Source organism: Seriola dumerili, unplaced genomic scaffold (genome assembly GCF_002260705.1).
Source record: "Seriola dumerili isolate Sdu_G_001 unplaced genomic scaffold, Sdu_1.0 BDQW01000002.1, whole genome shotgun sequence".
Taxonomy (NCBI): domain Eukaryota; kingdom Metazoa; phylum Chordata; class Actinopteri; order Carangiformes; family Carangidae; genus Seriola; species Seriola dumerili.
Genome location: NW_019174257.1, coordinates 5,121,420 through 5,142,337, shown reverse-complemented (window position 1 = coordinate 5,142,337; position 20,918 = coordinate 5,121,420). Strand labels below are relative to the sequence as shown.

The 20,918-nt window shown below is 42.9% G+C and overlaps 1 protein-coding gene across 1 annotated transcript in view; it reads right to left on the bottom strand.

Moving 5' to 3' along the window:
• Positions 1 to 20,918, bottom strand: part of nr5a2 (nuclear receptor subfamily 5 group A member 2) — a 67,200-nt gene that overhangs the window by 25,831 nt on the left and 20,451 nt on the right. Inside the window, exon 5 of the mRNA XM_022745364.1 lies at positions 1,729 to 1,848. Coding sequence (XP_022601085.1) covers positions 1,729 to 1,848 — 120 coding nt within the window. The remainder of the gene's footprint in view (positions 1 to 1,728; positions 1,849 to 20,918) is intronic.

The window sequence follows — 20,918 nt, the reverse complement described above, 5'->3', positions numbered from 1 at the left end:
TGTAACAATTAAGTTATTACAGTGCAGTATGTTGGCCCGAGCAGTCATTATGTGGTGTGTGCGTGTGCGTGTGTGCGTGCATGCGTGTGGCATTTGCTTTGGGTGATGCTGCTACTGTGGTCTAAATATCCCTGGTGTTATCACTGTGCTGTCACCCCTGGCCAGGCAGAGAATAATAGGAGATAATGAACTGTTTCAGAGCCTCTCTCTCTCCCTCTCCCTCTCTCTCTCACACACACACACACACATTCCCCACTGCCCCCCCAAACACCAGCTGTTCATTAACCAAAGTATGCAAACGAAACCGCCGTCCTGCACCTCCCCTGACTATCAGCCCCTCCTCCTCCTTCTTCTTACTGCTCTAGTCTCTTCAAACTGCCCTCTCCTCTTCGCCTCATCACCTCCTCCCTGATCCCTTCTTCTTCCTCCTCCTTCTTCCTTCTCCCTTCACATACCTCCATCTCTTTCTCTCATACGATTCTTTCTATGTTCTTTTTTCTTTCATGTAGGTCGACCACCATTGCCTTCTTCGCCTTTTCCTTTTTGCCATTCTTTCTCCTTCTCTTTCCTCACTCCTTCTCTGCCTTTCCTTCTTCCTCCTTTCTTCCTCCTTTCTTCCTTCTCTTTTCTCTACAGACCTCTTTGTCAGTTCTTCCTCTTCTCCCTGCCACTGTCCCTTAGTCAGTCCTCCATCTCTCCTCTTATATTTTCCTCCTTCCTCCCTGTCATTACCACTTCTTGTCCTTTGTCCTCTGCCTCAATCGATTTCCTTCACTCCCACATCTCTTCTCTCCATCCCCTTCCTTTCCTCCTGCGATTATTGGGCAACCATCCTCTTCCACTTCTGTCTGACTTCCTCCTCCACCATTTCTCCCACTCTCCACCACCTGTTACCCAAACATCTCTCCTTCTCTTTGGCTCTTCCTTCTTCCCTCTTCCATTCCTTGCTTGTACTCAGTGCACTTGCTCCAATATTTAATCCGCTATCTATTGTTGTAAAAGATTTTGTTTAAGAGCAATGTTTTGGGGAGCCAGCCAATCAATAATTAATGACTTTTCATCTCACTGACAGCCACACCACTGGTCAGAGGCCTATTCATGATGGGAAGTGTCATGTCTTTGTTTGTAGTCTTGCCTGTAAATGTGCATGTGCATGTGTACTCTTTTTATTTGGAGGTGCATTATTCTATCTTTCCTATGTGTGTGCATGAGATAATGCACGCACATACATTCAGTTTTTGTTGTCTCTGTTGCTTTGGGCTTGTGTGTGTATGAAGCAAAAACAGAACCACACCATCCTGATACAGTGAGTATGGGAGCCATTTGGGCCTCTGGCATCAGCTCCCCCCAACTTCCTTAAAGGCTCCAGTAAAACAAAATACCACACTTAGCCACATTTTCTTTAATCTGCCAACCTACTCACTATGTTGCAGTCTGCGTAACTAAGTGCTTTATTTACCTACATGCCGGAGTCTTCATTTACTGAGATAAAAAAAAAAAAAAATGCAAAATTGATTCTCCTGGTGACATTAGTTTATATCTATAAACATAATCTATTTTTAATGAGGCAGGGACTCCTGTGCGGCTGAGTGATCAATAACGCTTTAAGGGAACTGTTGAGATGTAGCGGGTCCCCTGAGGAGCAGCTGATGCACGGTCGGCAGGGTTGTAGGAGGAAAAAAAGGAAACGGTGGAGGTAGTTTCCAGGGTGAAGTTTAACCAACTCACCTGCTGTCCGGTGACCAATAGGATAGAGCCCTCCTTGGCGTGCACCACCTGCCGGAAGACGTGGTCGAGGATGAGGAGTTCACTCCAGCAGTTCTGGAGCAGCTTCATCTGGTCGTCCACCTAGTCACAAACAAAAACATCAGTTCAACTATTTGATTTTCTCCTCCTACACAGCCGTAACGACACTTCCTGTTAAGTAATATGTGCTGTCGTCGCTGCAGATAGTTGCTTGCCCTTTTTTATTTTGTGTCAGCCCCTGTAGAAGGTAAAGTTTGTCTGTACAGATGAGTTTCTGTGTGAGTTGTGCATACATGCAGGTGAAAGCTTATGAGAGGATCAACATGGAGAGTTGTTTTTGTGACACAGGCTATTGAGCAAGAAAAGTCTGTTAAAGGTAAGACCAGTCATTCAACTTATGTTTATGGCTGTTCAATGAATGCTGCAATGGGTTATCAGGCTAGTTGCTTTGGTGACCGGTTTGACATCAACATATATCAACACAGGGACGAGTGCTGCACACCAATTCTCAATTTTTTTTTTTTTTTTCTGGTTTCCAGCCAGTGGCTTCATTTGGAAATATTAAAAATGTATGTTTATAAGCTTACCTGACCTTGGACTGATTGTAAATGGGAAACTAGTGTATATGTACTTCGCTACTATGCAAACTGCTGATTTGTTGCTGCATCAACATCAACATCTCCAATCTCTTTACATGTAATGTAGTCTACGTGGTGGATAAAATCATTCTGAATATTTAGTTTTGAATGCTGGTAATAGACGGATATCCTTGAAGAAATAAAAGTTAATTTTGTTACAGCAGTTATGTCTTGTTATACTGTGTATAGCCTAAGCTTTAAAAGTCTCCAGTTCAACCACAAAGGATAAAGTCAAGTGTCCCTTCCTCAAAATAAAAAGTTGAGGCACAGTGTCAGCCTCAGGAGCTTGAAAATATCACAGGCAGCTGTTTGCAAGGTAAGCTTGCTCACAGGTCAATCGCTATTGATCAGATGCACACCATGGGCATTGTTTTTTTCAACCTTACACAAAGCTCAAAAGTCCCCTGTACACACTCTAAAGCTTTCTCATGTGAACCTTTCCACACTCAGTTAAGCACTTTGCTACGTGCTTGATTTAACAATGTTGCCAGCTTTATCTGTTTGCCAATTGCCAGCAGTTTCTGAGTGATTCCACAGATGATAATGATTAAGTAGCCCCCCCCCCCGTCCTGAATGCCAGCCGCTGGCTCCCAGGGACCTGCCAGGTGAGCTTGGGAAGCTGACACAGGTGAAACGGTTGGTTTGTGCACCAGAAACAACCCCCTCTATTGTAACCGCTACTCTCTTCCCATGCCTGGCTGTGTTAATCATTACTCCACATAGCCACGCTCACAAAAAAAGGCCACATTGAGAAGGAAGGAATGAGGAAAATGTATGAGAGGCTCTTTCTCCTCTCTTTCCCCCTTTTTTTTCTGTCAACAAACATTGTGCTCTTTGTGGTATCTTTGGGAACGATGTGTCTTTCTGGGCACACTGCGGTTTTGTGGTGATGTGAATTACTTTGTTGCTTCGAGTCTGTGAGAACGGTCTGTGACGTTCATCGCCAATGTCAACCACAACTCGCAGGGTGAAGAATGTGGATCGATGTTGTGACACAGGCAGGTGCAGCGTGAACACTGCTGAAAGGAATTTCTTTTTCGTGCTGTCTGGATATTGTACAGGGATTCATTTGTCAAAATCTGCAGTGACCCCAGGCACTAATTTGTTGTCAACAACTCTAGCTCTGCCAACAAGCATCAAACGCTTTATTACCTTGTATGACACGGCACTGGCTGCGGCCAAGTCTGTTGCTTGTTGTTATGATTGGTTTGGACGTAACTGGGGTAAAAACAGTGCTGTTAAGAATCAGTGTTGATCCCATATCTATAACCCAATACTGTGCCATAACACTGACGCAGTGAAGCCAGATCATACACACAGTTGGAGGACATGAACACTTGAGGATGCATGACTTTGGCTGTCTTTGGCCACAGCTGCCATTTGGTAGCAGTTTATTTTTTCCTTTTAAATACTTCTTTTGCTTTTCTTCTGACTATTAAAACCCAATATGTAGGAAAGTGGTTTTGCGTACCCAACCGCCATGCCTCTGTCATGCCTGCACTGAAATAAATTGTTCCTAGAATATGATAAAGGAATGGTGTAGTGAGATTATGCAGCAACAAATCCCAAACGTAGTCTTGGAATGTCCCACATCTCCCATTTCTCTTTTATCAGTGGAAAATCTGACACAATACAACAAAGCTTCAGTGACCTTTTCAAACATTTTTGACAGTATCACGGCCTCTTTTTTGTCTCCCTCCCCCTCCTTTTAATACATCTATTTTTCGTGGTCCCATACTGGAGGCGTGTCAAGCACAGGACGAAAGCAAAATTCAAATGCCTTCATTAAAACCATCAGAGCGCAAGGAAGGTAGTCAAAGGAGGGAGTTCTCTGTGCTGTGCCCCAATCCTCTTCTCTTCGTCCCTCCATCTAAGGACCCTGGAAGAACATGTAACCGTGTGTGTGTGTATGTGCGTGTGTGTGGACGGATGGGTACATGTAAGGCCCAGGCTCTTCAAAGAACCCCCCCTGCATGTCAGTGAAGCTGGCAAGTGTCGGGGTCCTCATCAAAGGGCTGTCCTCAGTCTGCCTGCCTGGAAGCTCTTCTCTGACAAGAGGCCTGGGTCATCAAAGAGGGGCAGCTCAGAGGGGATGACGGCGGCTGATAGGAGCCTAGACGAGGGCAGGGGACACCCGCCTGGAAGAGGGGGACTGGTGACAGACAGGCAGGCGTGAGGGCAGGCCAGGGGTTGGGGTTCAGTTTGCTGACCTTTTAAGTGCCAGCGACACGAGCTGTTTCCCTGACAAGCTCTTCCTTTGCTCTGTCAAATGAGCAACATTCATGGCGCCTGATTTTACAAGATCTGCTGCCTGCTCGCTCAGATAATATGAACTTTCTGACATGGAGTTGACGACCGATTCGTCTTGTGTTGTTGTGCAGGCAAGTCTTGAACACTATCTCCGTGCAGAGACGATACAGTCAGTAAAACACTGGCTGATTGCCAGTGGCTGATTGCTGATCTTTAAAACTGATTTATTCAGAACATGACACTACAAAGTTCAAACAAGCAGTTTGTTTGAACTACACAGGAGCAATAAAACAGATGACATATTTAGTTGGTTAATTCTTATCTCAAGATAACACTGCCAGTTGTTACTGTTTCCAGCAATGTTGACTCATTGACTCAGGAAACAAACTTGTTGTGCTGTTGTTTCTCACCATTTTTCTAGGTGATACACAACACACTTATTATCACTGTTATCACTGTTTGCCATTTTATGACTAACAATGGATTACTAACATAAAACTGACAAAATAACAAACAAAGCTTCAGTGACCTTTTCTAAGGGTTTTGACAGTATCATGGCCTCTTTTTTTCTCCCTCCTCCTCCTTTCTATACATGTATTTTTTTGTGGTCCCATATCGGAGGAGCCTCAAGCATAGGACAAAAAGCAAAATTCGAATGCCCTCATTAAAACTATCAGAGAGCAAGGAAGGTCATCAAAGACAGACATAATGAATATAAATAAATTGAATACAGCCTATTCATTTAGTTTAATAAACACTTTTCTTTCTCACTTACATTAGAATAAATACAATTGTCACGCTGGTCTGATGTCTTTTAGCACCTGTGCTGCTTTGAAAATACAGAAATATAACCCATACAGTTCGTCTTTGTATGCCACTGTAAAACTGCAATCAAACCAACTGCATGCGCCGCCGATGAACATTAATGTTTATCTCTCTCAAAACAGAGGCCTTTCAACACTTATCCATGTCAAAACCTTTCAAAATACGAATTTAGCTTTACAGTAACAATTCAAGAAATAATTCACAGCAATATCAATGAAGGTGTTTGCTTTTTTTGCTTCCAATGTGCACATTTTGACAATCCCAAGTTTTTACCTGTCCTTGGACGGAGTAAATCTCATTATAAGGATTTAGCTTCTAAGGTTCATGCTCATGCAGAAAAAACACTCCCCAGAAATCACTTCAAACTGGCCTCAAAATCCACATTTAATGCTACTTTTCAAGGTGTGATCTATTTAATATTTTAATATTATCACCAGTGTTTGGTTAAAAAAAAAAAAAAAGAGAAAAATTCCAAGCAGGAACTTCTACTTGCAGCAGCCAGCAATGAAAAATACATATCCTCCAAGAAACCAATTTAACACCTTTATGATCGTTCAGGCGAGTGGGATCAATGCCCGGATCAATCGCTTAGCCCATAGCTTTTGTTCAAAACCACTGGCTGAGATTAATGGGATTTTCCAGAGAGAGAGTTAGAAAAAGAAAGAGAGTGAGGGTGTGGGGGTGGGGGGGCAAATGAAAGTGCCAGACAGGGAATGAGAGAATGAGAAAAGACTTGGGGGAAATTGAGAAAATAAAACATAGAGATTAAGAGCAGATATTCCCTCCATTTCTGGGCAAATGTAAATTAATTGGAAATGGAGCATTCAGACGCTCCCTGACAAAAGTAATGTTTATTCATAGCCCCCTGCTAAGAGTAGAGCAATTATCATGGTGTGTTGAGTCAAAACAGGCCAATGTAGTAGAATCTTTTCCCCCCTTTCTTGTGGCCGGGTTTTGGTCTAGTGCCACGAGCATTGTTAAGCTTCGTACGGTACGGCGGGCTTTAACGAGAGTACACAGCTGGATCTGATTTTAATAAGTAGTTCCATTTTTGATGTGGCCTAATGAACAGATTAATGGAATCTCCTTCTGTGGAGCCTTAATGAATGGAGAGAATCGGGTTTTTTTTTTTTTTTTTTTTTAACGCAGGGGGGGGAACAGACACACACGCAGACGATGAGTTTATCTGCCTCAAACGACTTGTACATAAACAATAGCTGTGCTTCTGTCTTTCCGTCTTCTGTTTCTCTCTGCTGGACAAGAATCAATGCTGTCTACTGAGTACTACAGGTGAGGTTTGAAGCTGACATCAATGCTCATGCGTCTCTAGCAGCCATCCTTTGGTGCAGTCCTGTCTTGGCATCTGTTCGCCTTGAGCCAAACAGGCCCTGTATTCACCTGGGAACAGGCATTAATTCACCTAGAACGGCGCCTGTTGTTCTCAGAGTGTTGCGAACACTTAATTATGCCGTGCTTGAACGTACTGTAGCTCATTTCCAGTTTAGCTTGGTAATTTAATTGAAAAGAGTCTCAGTGTGGGGTTCCATTGCCAACAATAGGATTTTGTTCAGTTAATTGGTCATCAGTGTTTCACAAATCATGAGGTGGTTGATACTTTTTCCTGTGGAAGCGCATGTAGCCCTGTTGACCTAAGCTCAAATTTTATTACCAGTGTATTTATTTGCATATTACCCTTCCTCTTGTCTCTAAACAAAGACCAAATTACAAAGGAGGTAAATTGTCCTTTAAAAAAAAATCATGTCACTTGAGCATCTTCAAACCTGTGTCTTATTTTAAGTCAAATAAAGCAGCAAATACCTACTGAATACCAATGCAAATCATTTCTAGCAGCCATAACTTTCAAAAGCCGCAAATAGAGTTGCATCCATCTGAAAAAATGGCGACGTGAGTGACTAAATCCCTAGGATGTTCCAGCTATGTGACCTGATGGGTGGGGAGAGGTGGGCTTTGGGTTTCAATGTTACTGTTCCACAGACTGCAGAAGTGGATGAGAATGAAAACGATTATCCCCCTTCACTTCCTTGCCCCTCCTTCACCTATTCCCAAACCAGCTCTTGTTTATCAAGGCATACAGTCCATTTGGGTGTCGATGCAAAGGTTGGCGGGGGTGATAAGAATGCTGGGAAAATGAGCAGGTGGCACTGCTAGCTGGGGGGAGAGGGCTGCTTGCTGAAGAGAGGAATGATAACATTGGTGATAATATGCTGAACAACTAAGATTCAGTAAAACTAAATTTGTCAGCCTGCAGACAAGGTTGGAGGAAAAAGCAACCGCTAGTTCTACTACTCATACACCTGTTGGTCACCTGCCATGTTTGCCTGATAATGAAATGACTTTTAGGATGCAGGTTTTCCAGTGAACATGCAAACACACACACACACACACACACACATACACACACACTGTTGTTTCAATAACAAATGAAAGACATTTGAAGCTTTCTCGCTATTGATGCTTGGACAATAGTTAATGTGCAGTACGTCCTTCATTAGTACGGTCAAGGTAAAAATTTGCCTTGTACCATCATTCGACAGTTTAGTCTCTTAAATGTAGTGTGATGCAGACTGATTTTAGACCAACATTGACCCATTGTTTTTCTGCCATCAAAGACAAAAACCGCAATAGACACATTAATGCATATCTCCCTAAAGCTAGCAGACTTAACATCAGCTTGATACCACTCACTGTGATTTGCACCTTGAATGTATGCTATGTATACACGTACATGACAAGTATATCACTATGTGCATGCTCATCAACATTTCATGTCACTGGCACCTGTTTGTTGGTTGCATGTATCTCTAATCCAACATATCAGGTAGTGGAGAATGCCTGTGGATTTATCTCCAACTGAGCACACAGAAACCCTAGACTGTTATTATGTCCCTAAACAGCCATAGAGATGCCACAGGCATTCTGTGAGCTCAGAAAATATCACCGTTGTCACAAGAAGGCCTTGTGTCTGTAGAAAAGCGTTTTTCTGACTTTAAGAAGAACAGTTTCTGTGAAAGAAAAAAAATTACTTTTGCTCTTTGGAATTGTGTATTTCAGTCAGTTTTTAAAGCTCAATTTAGAAACACTTACATGTACTACTACCGGTGTTTCAACAGCACATATTCACTCAGGGTACTGTAGAGCAAGTTAAGTGTAAACATCATGTGGATTTTCTTTGACATCAAACTTTTAAAGAGAATATGAGGCAATAGAGACCATACAATCCTTCAATTCACAGAAGAATTTTTAGTGTGTAGGACACAAATGACACAATGCTGAGGTTAGACTGATGTGGAAAATATGTGGCACATAGTGCATGAGAACTGCTGTGGTAAACAAGTGGATAATGTGCATGACTTAGTCGAACTAAGGCAAAGACTTTATGGGACATAAGGGAGCCGAAGACCTGGGTCCCCATGCTTTTTTCGTTTTTGCATTAGAGGATGGCATAAATAATATTTGACTCAACAGTAGTACCGCTATGCTTACTTTAACTATATGAGTGGAAAATCAGTTGTGACTTAAATACTAAACAATGGTGTCTTCATGCCCTTGAATAAACCATTAGTTATATGGCTTTGAGATGATCATTGTTCATCATTTTATGAGGATTTTCCAAATCAGTTTCAGTAAATGTAAAGAAGATGGTGAATATTAGCAGTGTCCTTTCGTGTTTCTTGTAGTAACAAAGGCATTGAGTGTGTTTGTCAGACTGGTTGGCCTTGTTAAATATGTGACTTGTAATGCTATGTAGCATTTTTGTTACAAGAAGATCAAATATCGTCAAAGAAAGTCTGTTTTTCCCGTTCAAGTTCAAACTATTTCTGTGCAAAAAAAAAACATTATTTAAGGTATTTTGTGTGTGTGTATGTATGTGTGTGATAGAGAGAGAGAGAGAGAGAGAGAGAGAGTGTGTTTTGTAAGAGCGAATGAATGCTGTTTGTGTGTCAGAAAGAATGTTTGTCTGTGTCTAAGTGTGTGTCCAAGTGTGCATGTGCCCACGTCTGATCGATACTGCTGGGGCACTGAGATTGATCTGTTCCCACGGTGACTACATTAACAGACTCTGGGGGCTGACCTTTGACCCTGAGGAACACTCTGCTTTCGATTGGCCATGCACACTCCCTCTCCCCGTCTTCACATCTTCTCATTTGTCGACACATCCCGATATTCATGACATTCACCTTCTTGTCCCAGGGTTGTGGTAGAAAGGGAAAACAAAAACCTGGCCAATGATTGGACATGCCCTCTTTCCCGCCTTTCCCTCCCCCATCTGTCCTTTTATTCCATACAGCATCCTATTGTCCTGAGCCTTGTTGAGATGAGAGGAAACAAGACGAGGGCCTATTAAGGTCTTCCTGCTTTGCATGGGCTGCTACAGATACAGGAAATGCAGTAGCTGCTCATCAAGCAAACCAGTGTAACAATTTGTGTCCTTAATAAATATGTAAGTATATGATGAATAAATAACAAAGATGCTGAAGAATCTTAAGAATACAACAGCTGTTACAGGTAAAAAATAATGGATCATTGCAAGGTTAATTTGTTAGCTTAAGCCAGTGTAAGCACACATACACAGATGCACACACGAACACATATCTGTGAGAATACACGAGAAGCCTGGCATGACATTCATGAGGCAGGAAAAACAAAGTATCTCTGTGGGTCTGTGTGTTGCAGGGGGAAGAACGTCTCGTTTTCTCAAGGTCGCTGACGATGGCAACAAACCCTCTTCTCTGTCTGATATCAGCGCAGGGATTTGAGGATGAACCAACCATGCCCAAACTTTCCTATTCCGTTTTTACTTGATGCATAAGCATATGAAAGATAGAAAAATCAATAAGGCAAGAGAACAGAGCAGTGAGAGGCTTGACATGAATTTCAATAGATATCTTTTCATGCAAGCAATGTTTATTGTTGTTTGCTATGGCGAGTCTGTTTACTAGATATGTACAAAATTTTCAGGTAATGTCTGGCAGTATTTTAGTATAAGCGTATATGAAATGAGAAGGTCCATCTCAGTCATGCTGGTGATACAGTGTCTAAAGAAAAGTGAGTTGAGTTCAACTTTATCCAGCAATCATATGTGAAGCACTACAGAAAAAAATGAGAGAACTCCAGAAAAAATTAGGTTATGAGAAAGAAACGTATGTACTGTTGCCTCATTTCTGAGGGAAAGTTAATCCATGAGTGCATGGCTTAAAGGAATTGAGTTTTTTTTTTTTTTTTTTTTTTTTTTTTTTCTTTTTTGAAAGTTATTGTTTTCAGGATACCTCAGAAGTAGACTACCTACCCCCCATCACATACACACTCTCTCACATACACACAGACGTGAAATCTCAGGGCTTAAAGCTAAGAAGCTATCAACTAATTATCAAAAAGACAGAGAAGCCCTAATCAATTATTCACATGAACATTAGACCGCTAATACGCATGCAGCCCAGGGAACGGCATCTCCCAAAAGTAACCCTTCCTCCTTCTTCACTCCAATACGTACACAAACACACACACACACACACGGATGCAATCATGTTAAGACCTGCATACTTGCACATAGAAATACATACAAATGCTTGGCAGTATTGTCTATACACACTTAAATACACACATGTGCAGTCTCCTGCTCCTTTCCCGCCACTCCACTCTCTGCTATACACCGCCTTTCCTATGTCAAATGCAGACATAGAAAATGAATGCCATCCAAATGTAAAATGAGTTGCGCTAGCTGACTGTCTATATGGTTCCTGGCTGGGAGGTACTGATCATAGAAATCCTATTGATCCATCAACACCCCTCCCCCTCCACTACAGACTCCCCAAGCACACACAAACACACACCCAGCTTAATCTACTAGGCGATTCCTGGGCATTAAGCCGCAGCCATTGGATTTTCATGCCGTGCAATCATTATTTGAGTTAATGCTGCAATTTATGACTTGGTGTTTGTGTGCTGAGTGTGAAAGGTAGGATGCAATATAAGAAGGTGAGGAGGTCAGCGTGTATGTATGCAGGTGTGAATGTAGGTGCAGATTTCTGTGTGTGTGTGTGTGTGTGTGTGTGTGTGTGTGTGTTTGTTGGTTAAAAGTGGGGTTTTGCATTCACTTTATTAAATGGTCATGACTCTGTCAGATGTGAGTGAGAAACAGGATGTATGCGCATGAAAACAAGTGTGTTTTTGTGCAGCTGGGTATGTGTGTGTGCGTGTATGTGTGTGTGTGACTTTCATTGACTGTGGGAAATTACCCCATAATCCTCGTCTGGCTGTCTTTGCATTAAGAGGAAAACAAGACAAGAAAACAGGAGACAAAGAAGACAACAGGCTAAAGGCTTTCCCCTTTTGTATTATTCAGGACAGTAGAGACAGTCTATCTTAACCCCCCCCCCCCCACACACACACACCTACACATATACAGACACACATATACAGTATGTAATATACCTTAACGTAGCTGAGAAGACTAAAGCTGTTTTAAAATGCAGAGACTGACGCGGTGATGCTTTCTGTCTGAGAGGGCGGGAGACACAGATTCCCATTAGGGATTGACGCACTGGGATGGGGGTGTGGGGGGTTCTTTTTTCTTTTTTTTTTTGATTGGGAGTTTTAACGGGGTTTTAGAGCAGACAGCTGTGAGTTCTCATCCAAATGTGGCACAGCTCCAGAGATGACAGCCTTTGATGCCCAAATTAAATATCTGAATTAACTAATTGAGCATTTCCGAAGCTCTTGTGATATGTAAACAGTTGAAGTACAAGGAAGACCAGTCATCAAACCCGCAATGCTGCAGAACAGATGGAGCTCTGCTTCTTCCTGAAGTGCATCTCCAGGTCTCCTATGACAGAAACTGCCACGAATGCATCTGCGTTAGGGAGGAGAGCCATCTTGCTATAGCACTGCTGCGGCAGTATGAGGCCTAGTGGTTCTGCTGCCGATGGGAAGTGCAGTGCAACATGTGGCGTATAAAGTATTGGCCTGAGGGAAGGTGAGACTGCGGCTTGCCACCTGATACCTTGTCTTTTTTGGTTTTTGTTCAGCATCCCTGGTTCATTTCCAGAGGTTTAACGGTGTTGTCGACACCTTTCTCAGCAAGTCCCCTTGCTGCATATTTGGTTTATTGCTCGTCATTGTTTCAGCTCGGTTGAAAAGCCTCTTTTTATCCCCCTCTGAGAGGGCGCAATCCTAAAAGAACGCAGTACTGTAATGCCTATTTTTAGTACCATGCCTTTATTGCAAATGTATGGAATCATTTATTTGTGGCTCGTGCCAGGTTTGCAGTTAAGGCGTTTTGGGAGAAATAGGGAAAGAGATTGACAGATGGAGAGGTGAGGAAGAAGGAATGGTGTGAGAGTAATAAAAAAGTCCTGGTGTGGTGTAAACGAAATGAGGAGAGCAAGAGGAAAATTAAAACCAGCAAAGAAAGGAACGCTTAAAGTAGGGATAGGGAACAGGTGTCTTTGTCCTACTTTGCCAGCGGAGCTAAAGCCATTTTCTCGGCTGGGTCGTTGTTTGGCGTGCGGCCCCATTGAAATTTCTTACCCGTCGTCACAACACAACCACAATGTCTAGTGTTACTCCTATGAACTGCATGCATCACTCATCGCTGTGCAAATTCAATCACCGGCCTTACCAGTTGAATATAAATACCCCTCAGCTCTTGAGTTGTGTAAAACTACCCGGCAAGCTGTCGACTCTGCTCCACCACTGTCTTATCTATTGTCTCCTGGACCCCCCCTCCCCCCCTCCCCTCCAAAGCCTCCCCACTCCCTGTCCAGAATAGACATGCCATAAATAAGCATCAAAAATAGACATTGGGGGACAACTGCTGACAGCCCAGTGACGAAAGCGGCAGACACAGGCACAACCTCTAGGCAGGCTGGATTACACGCAGATAATTGAGGCCACGCAACATCGGAACATAAGAAGCTGGGGGCACTTTGTGTTTTTTTGTTTTTTTTAACTCACTTGAAAAGCCAGTTAAAGGGGTTGTGTTTCAGACTCAGTTTGGGAAACAAAATCTTTGCCTGAAGAAGTTTGCCATTCAGTATCCCAAAAGATATGCAAGATTTGGCCTACTATTTATTTATTGTGGCACTTCCATGATTGTATTTTAAGAATTATTAATTACATTTTTTTATGTTTGGCCCTCCAGACAGTAGTTTTCAATTGTCTTATTCAAGTTGAGTAATGGAACTCATGAAGAGTCTGCTATTCCAGTAAAGAATATATAATTTTTAATTCTGTCCAGGATATGAATATACGAACAGACCGTCATCAAATGTTGGGTTTCTTATTACAAGGTGAAACCCTTCGAATGGATGTCCTTTTTATAGCTATTGGTGCTTTGATACTTTCCAAACTGTGTCTTTTACAAAGATGAAATGTAGGCGGGCGTAAAAGAGGAAGATAAATTAGCTGGAAGGTTTGCATAGTTCTGCGTGGTGAGTTTAGTTTAGAGGTTGAGGGTCGGCGTAAGGCAGCAGCAGCCACACCTCGGCCCCTTTGACCTCCAGGAAATCCTATAGCGTGGAGCTATTTAGAAACAAAATGCCAGCACTTCTGTCTGTATATTTACCACTCGTCTGACAACATATTGCCACCCTCAGCCACCCAGCCTGCCTGCAGATAACAATACTTTTTACGAGGATCACTTCTAATTTGTCCTCTGCTGCTGTGAACTGTGAGCACCACTGTTTTGGCTTGCAGAGTTTCTGATTCGGAGGCACTTTGGGAAGATTTCCTGCATTAACTGTAGATTTAACATGGCTCATAACTACAAGCACGGCAGAGAGGAGGAGAGGGGAGGGGGGAAAGTTGCTTTGTACTTTCGATGGAGTGTGTAAAGTGTTTGCACGCTGTTGAGTTGATTTGTTAGCAGCCCGGCCAACTAAATCAAGTCCCCATATCCACTTTGTTTACCCATTTTCTTTGTCTCTCATTCCCACTTTCTCTCTGCTTTTCAATCTATCTCTCTCTCCCTGCTGATTTGACTGACTGTTGCCAACTTGTGAAACAACAACTGTGTTAGTTCGGGGCCACCGAGGCTAACAGCACAGCCTAGTCACCTGCGTCACCGTCTTAACAAGCAGCATGACCTGCCAATAAAAAAGGCTTTTACCCTGATCGTCCTCAAACAAGACTTAAACACAACCAGCTCTTTCTCCTGCCGAATGCCCAAAGTGCTCGCAAATGTCAATCAGGCTGTGTTAACTTACTTGAAAATGAAAAACTATGGAGGAGGTGGAGGCAATTTTTGCTTTTTTTGCTACTTCATCAGCAGTGGTCTGAAGAGGAGGTTGAGATGGAGAAATACAGAGACAGATAGAAGTTAAAAAATACATCTCTTCTACAGGTTTAGCGAGGTGGTGCAGACAATTGATCCATGCAACAATGTCCCTCTGTCAGCGGTTGCATTTCTTGTCCATAAGCAAGTGTATTCCCCTGTTCACACAAATCCGGGTGAAAATTTCAGCTAAATGTTGAACCTCTAAGAAAAATTAACATTGCTTCAGTGAGGAAGAAGGAGAAAGAGAAAGAGAAAATGTTGTTGAGGACGGTTGAGTCTATCATTGCCCGGAGCTCTGTAAACTTGTACTTCATGACAGCCTTTCATCCCTCATCAAAGCAACAAGTAGATGAGCAGACCTAGTGCACGCTAAAACCTCCCAACCCCCGTCGTCTCCTTATAGCTGCCGCTCCTCTGGGATGGGCGACCTTAAATCTTCTCTTTTAACAAGTTTCCTGTTCTTCCTTCCGGCCTCCTGTAGTCCCCTGGGGTTGGACCTACGGGACCATTCCAGTATTTGGAAAGGCTGTATCTTAAAGCTCTGTCTACAGCCATCAGGGGATGTGAGGGGGACAGTGGAAAATTCGATCTATGTTAGATCAGTGGTCGCCTGCAGTTGAACAGCCAAAACATGGCAGATACTATTGGAAAATGCTTTGGAAAATGACTTTGGCTATGCCAGGAAATAAATACTGATACAGAGAAAAAATATTACGCCATAAGAGCTTTACACTAAACACATGTGTGCAATTGCTATCTCGACATAGTGCACACAGTGGAATAAGGACTTTTTCAATTACTGGTATCCACCTGAGACACATACATGTACATGTTTAAGCTGTGGGGCCTGTGGGAGTAGTGCTTCCTGGTTTCAGCGTCCATGGCTAAGGGACATTTTAACAGAAGGAACACATTCAGTAAGTCCAACCTGTAGACTTCCAGGAACAGAGAAGCCTCAGTTATGTCTGATTTACGCTCTTTCTTTGACTGACTGCACACTGCGTCTTCAAAACTGATCCAAAAATCGACTTTTTCCATTTTGTATTGGTAGTACTGAAAAGAAAGAAATCAGGAGGGCTGTTTTACAGTATTTATGAAAAAGAGAGAGTGATGTATTGTGCGATGATCAATAATTTATGAATGAAAAGAGGCCTTTGTGAACCCCTACCATCCTCTCCTTCCCCTGAACCCACGCCCCCCAACACCACCACCAGACTCCTGCTCCTACCCAGTGCTACTGATCAAACAGATATTGTTACCACTAAAATAGCAACTTAAAAAAACACACAGGCGGCCATAAGACCTGCCTGCAGCCTGGTAGGAAGACTGACAGCACAGTGGAGGGGGTGAGGAAGGGGGTGAAAGAAAGAAAGAAAGAAAGAAAGAAAGAAAGAAAGAAAGAAAGAAAGAAAGAAAGAAAGAAAGAAAGAATTGTGCATAGAAAATCAATAAATTAACTAAATTTAAAAAAATCTGTACTGGAGCAATGAGTGTATGTCTGTGTGTGTGTGTGGGGGGGGGGGGGGGGGGGGGGTGGGGGGGGGGGGGGGGGGGGTACAATACCGTATGTGTATTTGTCCATGTGTGGTGTTGGGGTGGGGTGGGGGCGGGTGCATGTCATCTATCAGTTGGACAAATGCTGGGCTGTGGGGGGTGTTGGTGGAAGCAGGGGTAAGGGGGGGGGGGGTTTGGGTTTAGGGTGGGAGGGGTGCTTGTCGGCCAGAATGGTGCTGCTCCTCAAATGAAATAATATATCTTTGAAAGCCTACGCCCCGCGCCAGGCCCTGGGCCCATATATCAAGCCCAAGAGCGTCTGGTGGATCCGCTCCAGGCCCATTAACCTTCCACCTGTTCCCCCCTTGCACCCCCCACCCCCCACCCCGCCAACCTACCGGTCCTCTTTTCACCCTCCCCTGTTGTCCTTCACCATGCTCCTCTCCTCCTCCTCCTCTTGCCCTTGGTCGCTGCCTCTCGCAGCCCCTTGTTCATCTTCCCATTTAACCCCCCCCAACCTTCTTCTCTTGCTCATTTCCGTCTTTCTGTCCTCCTCTGGCTGTCCTTCATTATCTCCTTCTCACTCTCTCTCTCTCTCTCTCTCTCTCTCCTCGTCTCTTTCTATCTCTCTTCATCTCTCAGAGTCAACTTTTTTTTTTCTCTCGCTCCATCTTTGTTTCCGATATCTCTCTCTAGCTCTACCTCCATCTCTGATGTCTGTCCTCTCTTTCTCTCATGGTCACCAAGTCTTTTCTCATTCCAAATCATTCACTCTGTCTTTCTTTCTTTCTCTCTCTCTCTCTCTCTCTCTGCTGCTCATTTTCAATCTCCTGTCACAGTCTTTGCTCTTCTCTCTCTTTCTCCCTCTGTAACTCATTTAAACTCCACGTGTCCTTCCCTACATCCCTCTTTCCCTCTCCATCCGTCCCTACACCTTTTTTCTTCCCACTAATGTAAAGCAAGCATGGTATGGTATGTGTGTGTGTGTGTGTGTGTGTGTGTGTGTGTGTGTGTGTGTGTGTGTGTGTGTGTGTGTGTGTGTGTGTGTGTGTGTGTGTGTGCGCGCATGTGTTGGAGGGTGCATCACATCCTGTAGAATAATTCAAATGCAATGGACCAGGGACACAGTTACAAATCTTTGCCAACTGCGTGCGGCCGCCAACCCCATCACGCCCGCAGTTTGTCAGAATTGGGGTGCCGGGAGGGGGGACCGTTGACCTCTGACAAGACAGACATTGCTGCTTGAGGCTCTGTATCTGTGCGTGTGTGTGTGTGTGTGTGTGTGTGGAGGGTTGTAGAGATATACCACTTCCCAGGGTTCACAGATCACGCCTAAAACGGCTTATTAATTTCCACTTAGTTATGGGGTGTGAAGAAAAAAGAAAAGGTGCAATCACCGGTCAAAGCAGGGCAGCGGTAATACACCCCCCTCCCTTCCCAACACACACACACACACACACACATGCACACACACAGAAACATGCACACACACACTTGGTTGCACCTTGAAAATTAAACTGCTCCTGGATAGGTCATGGAAAAAAAGGTGTGTGTGTGTGTGTGTGTGTGTGTGTGTGTGTGTGTGTGTGTGTGTGTGTGTGTGTGTGTGTGTGTATGTGTGTGTGTGTACGAGGAGGATAACTAAGACTGTAGAAAAAGACCCTCCAGTCTGAACTGGGCGGGTGAGTGGTGTAAGGATAATTTCACCAAAAGAAAATTCATGTAATATTTATGGATGTAGATGGAGGGGAGGTGAGGAGGGGGTGAAATTATGCAGCGGGGCAGAGTGGGGTGCATCACAGCACCTTACATTATTCACTCAGGTAAATCTATAAGTGGAGAATATTCAGGTGTGAGATGTGAACATCAGCCCCCCTCCTGCCCCACCCCAGGGATCTGTCATACCGTGTGATTGACTGACGTGCAGCCGCTTAGAGGAGTCGAATAAACTTGGCAGCAAACAGTCAGTGGTGTAAATAATTCTACTGCTTAAAATGCTCATTTCAGTTTTTAGGCTGTAGCAGATCAGATGTAGCAGATTCTCAGAAATTTGTGAATTTTTAAGTTGAGCTTTAAGTTTTAAGGTTTTTTTAAGAGCTCAACTGAGCAAAATGAATCTTTTCTGAACACTTCAACACATTGTCTTATTACCTTCATTTCTATAACAACACAATAGCAGTTGCTCTTGTAAACTGTTAGTTTTTGGTTATATTTTGAAAACGTATTAAAAAATATAATTTACATTAAAATTATGCCTAAAATAATTCCTTTTTTTTAAATTTTAATAATGGATTTTTTCTTTTATTACCAAAAAAAACCCCCTCTCTTCTCCTTTCTCACTCAATCACCTTTTATTTTTTCTCCTTTACCTCTTCGTCTTTGTTATTCCCCGTCCTTTCCTTCCCTCTCCTCAGCTCTCTCCACATTCCTCCTCTACTCGTCTCTTCTCTCATCTCCCCTCTTTGTTTCACCTCTCCTCGCCTGTCCTTTCCTCTTCCCGGCCATCTGTTTATCCAATATGGCTGTCCCATCTCAGCTGGGAGCTTTCCCAGGGAACAAGACTTCTAATACAGTTCCTCCTCAACTTAATGGCCCTCAGTTCTGCTTTTGCCATTCCCGCTACATGCAGAGAGACAAAACTGAAAAAAAGGGATAGAGACAGAGAGGCAGAAAAACCTGTCTGGATCCCCCCAAAAAACTGTCCCTAGATGACTAAAATAAACAGCGAAACCACATTTCAAAATGTCACGGGTATTTTCCTCCCTGCTCCACTTTTATCAGGTGGACGGACTAAATATATGTATAAAGTTACACAGCATTTTACTCAAGACAGATTTGAAACAATAATATCCTCTCAAAAATGGACACGTCAGCCTCAGAATGCAACAACCTCTAGTTGTGAGTCACATTCGGTTGTGTTGTTGCTGCTGTTCACATTTAGAAATCTCTAAATAAAAACTCGAGAGCGAGAAGAGGATGATTCTTTGCCTTCATGACTGCTTCAGGCCTCTTTGAAATGTTGTGATGCAGATCCGCTGAGGCTCATTTATGGAGTCATTTTTGGGGCAGCAGGTTGATTTTTAGTATCTATTCTATTCTAGTGTCCCCGCCACAGAGGTACAACTTGCAGACGTTGTTCCTGTTTTGTACTTTGGCATGAGTTGAAATTTAACAACAATAAAATGCCGTCCTTGTCCTTCATGCCCGTGTTTGATTGAATCCAGCAAGATCATATCTGCTTCCTGAATGTTGTTGAAAGGCATTGTAGGAAATGTAGTAAATAACCTGAAGTGCCTGAAGTAGTACATGGGAGAAAAAGTGTAAAGTTAAATGCGCATACAGCAAAAAATAGAGCATTTATCAGAAAATAACTCTCGGAATACACAGGACATTGAAAAGTGTAACGTATTTAAACTTATATTTTCCCTTTCCAGTAGTATAGCTGAACTGTAGCAGCCTCAATACAGTAAATGACTTAAAAGTCTTTTCTGGCATAGTGTTTTATGTTTCTTTATTGGCCACTGTCTGTTGTGTGTTGACAAGGCACACAAAGGTGCTCGCTGTCCCAACACCAGACACACATCCTTTTTTATTAAAGGGTATGGAGAGGAAGAGGGGTAGGGGTGGGTTGGCTGTGGTGAAAAGGGAGTAGAGTTGGGAAGGTGAGATATAAACATATGAATCATCAATAGTCCCGATCGCCCTGCTAAATTCTCCTTCCCCATTGTGTTTGTGGTGGGAGTCAGGCCAGCCATCCCAACACTGAAACAATGGAGGAGAGGGTAGCACTGGACCAGCTACAGTATGAGTCACACTCTCACACACACACACATGCACACAAACTCATAGTCAAGCAATGTCCACCCTCATGTTCAGCAACACAAACAGGAACTTTAGAAGAAGTGTTTTCAAGAGGCCTGTGTTTACAGTTTTCACAAAGAAAGCATGACATAATTAATTAATTAATTAATATGTTTTATAATCTTCATAGTTAAGGTTATTTTTGTGCAATCCAAACCTTCATAAACTCTCGCTTCTCTTGTGATTTTATTTACTACATGGGCAGTTTAATGTATTTTTATAATTTTTTTCTTGTTTCACATTTTTTGTTTACTTTTTTATTCGGTCATGTTTTTTTTAAAACATGTCTATGTTTAAATATTTTTTCCCCTCTAATCTTTGTTTACATATTGACTGCACAAAATGTATTCACAATATTTTGTATTTGAAGCCATGGTGTGTCCTTAGTTACAATTCTGTCTTGTCACATAACCTAGTCAGTCAGGTACAAACAAAACCAAACTACGATGCAAAATCAATTGCTGCGTCAGTAATATAATTCCAACATTTCACACACAAGGTTGCCTAACAATAACTGAAAACACTGCATCCATGGGGCTGCAGCATTGAATTCTGGTTTGCTGAGCGTATTGTCAATAGAGAAACCATTATCTGAATTCAAGTCTCAATATCCCCTATAGCTGTCTTTCAAGAATGTTAAAGCATTTTTAGTGGATTTGTCCTTTAACACTTGCAAAGCTGTCTGGTTGGTGGCTGGCACCAGGACGGGTGGAGGGGTTCATGGCAGGACAGGAGAGGACAAGGGAGGGGAGGAGTGGCGACGTACCAGCCCTGCGCTAGCAAATGTCAGTGAGAGACAAACACATGTG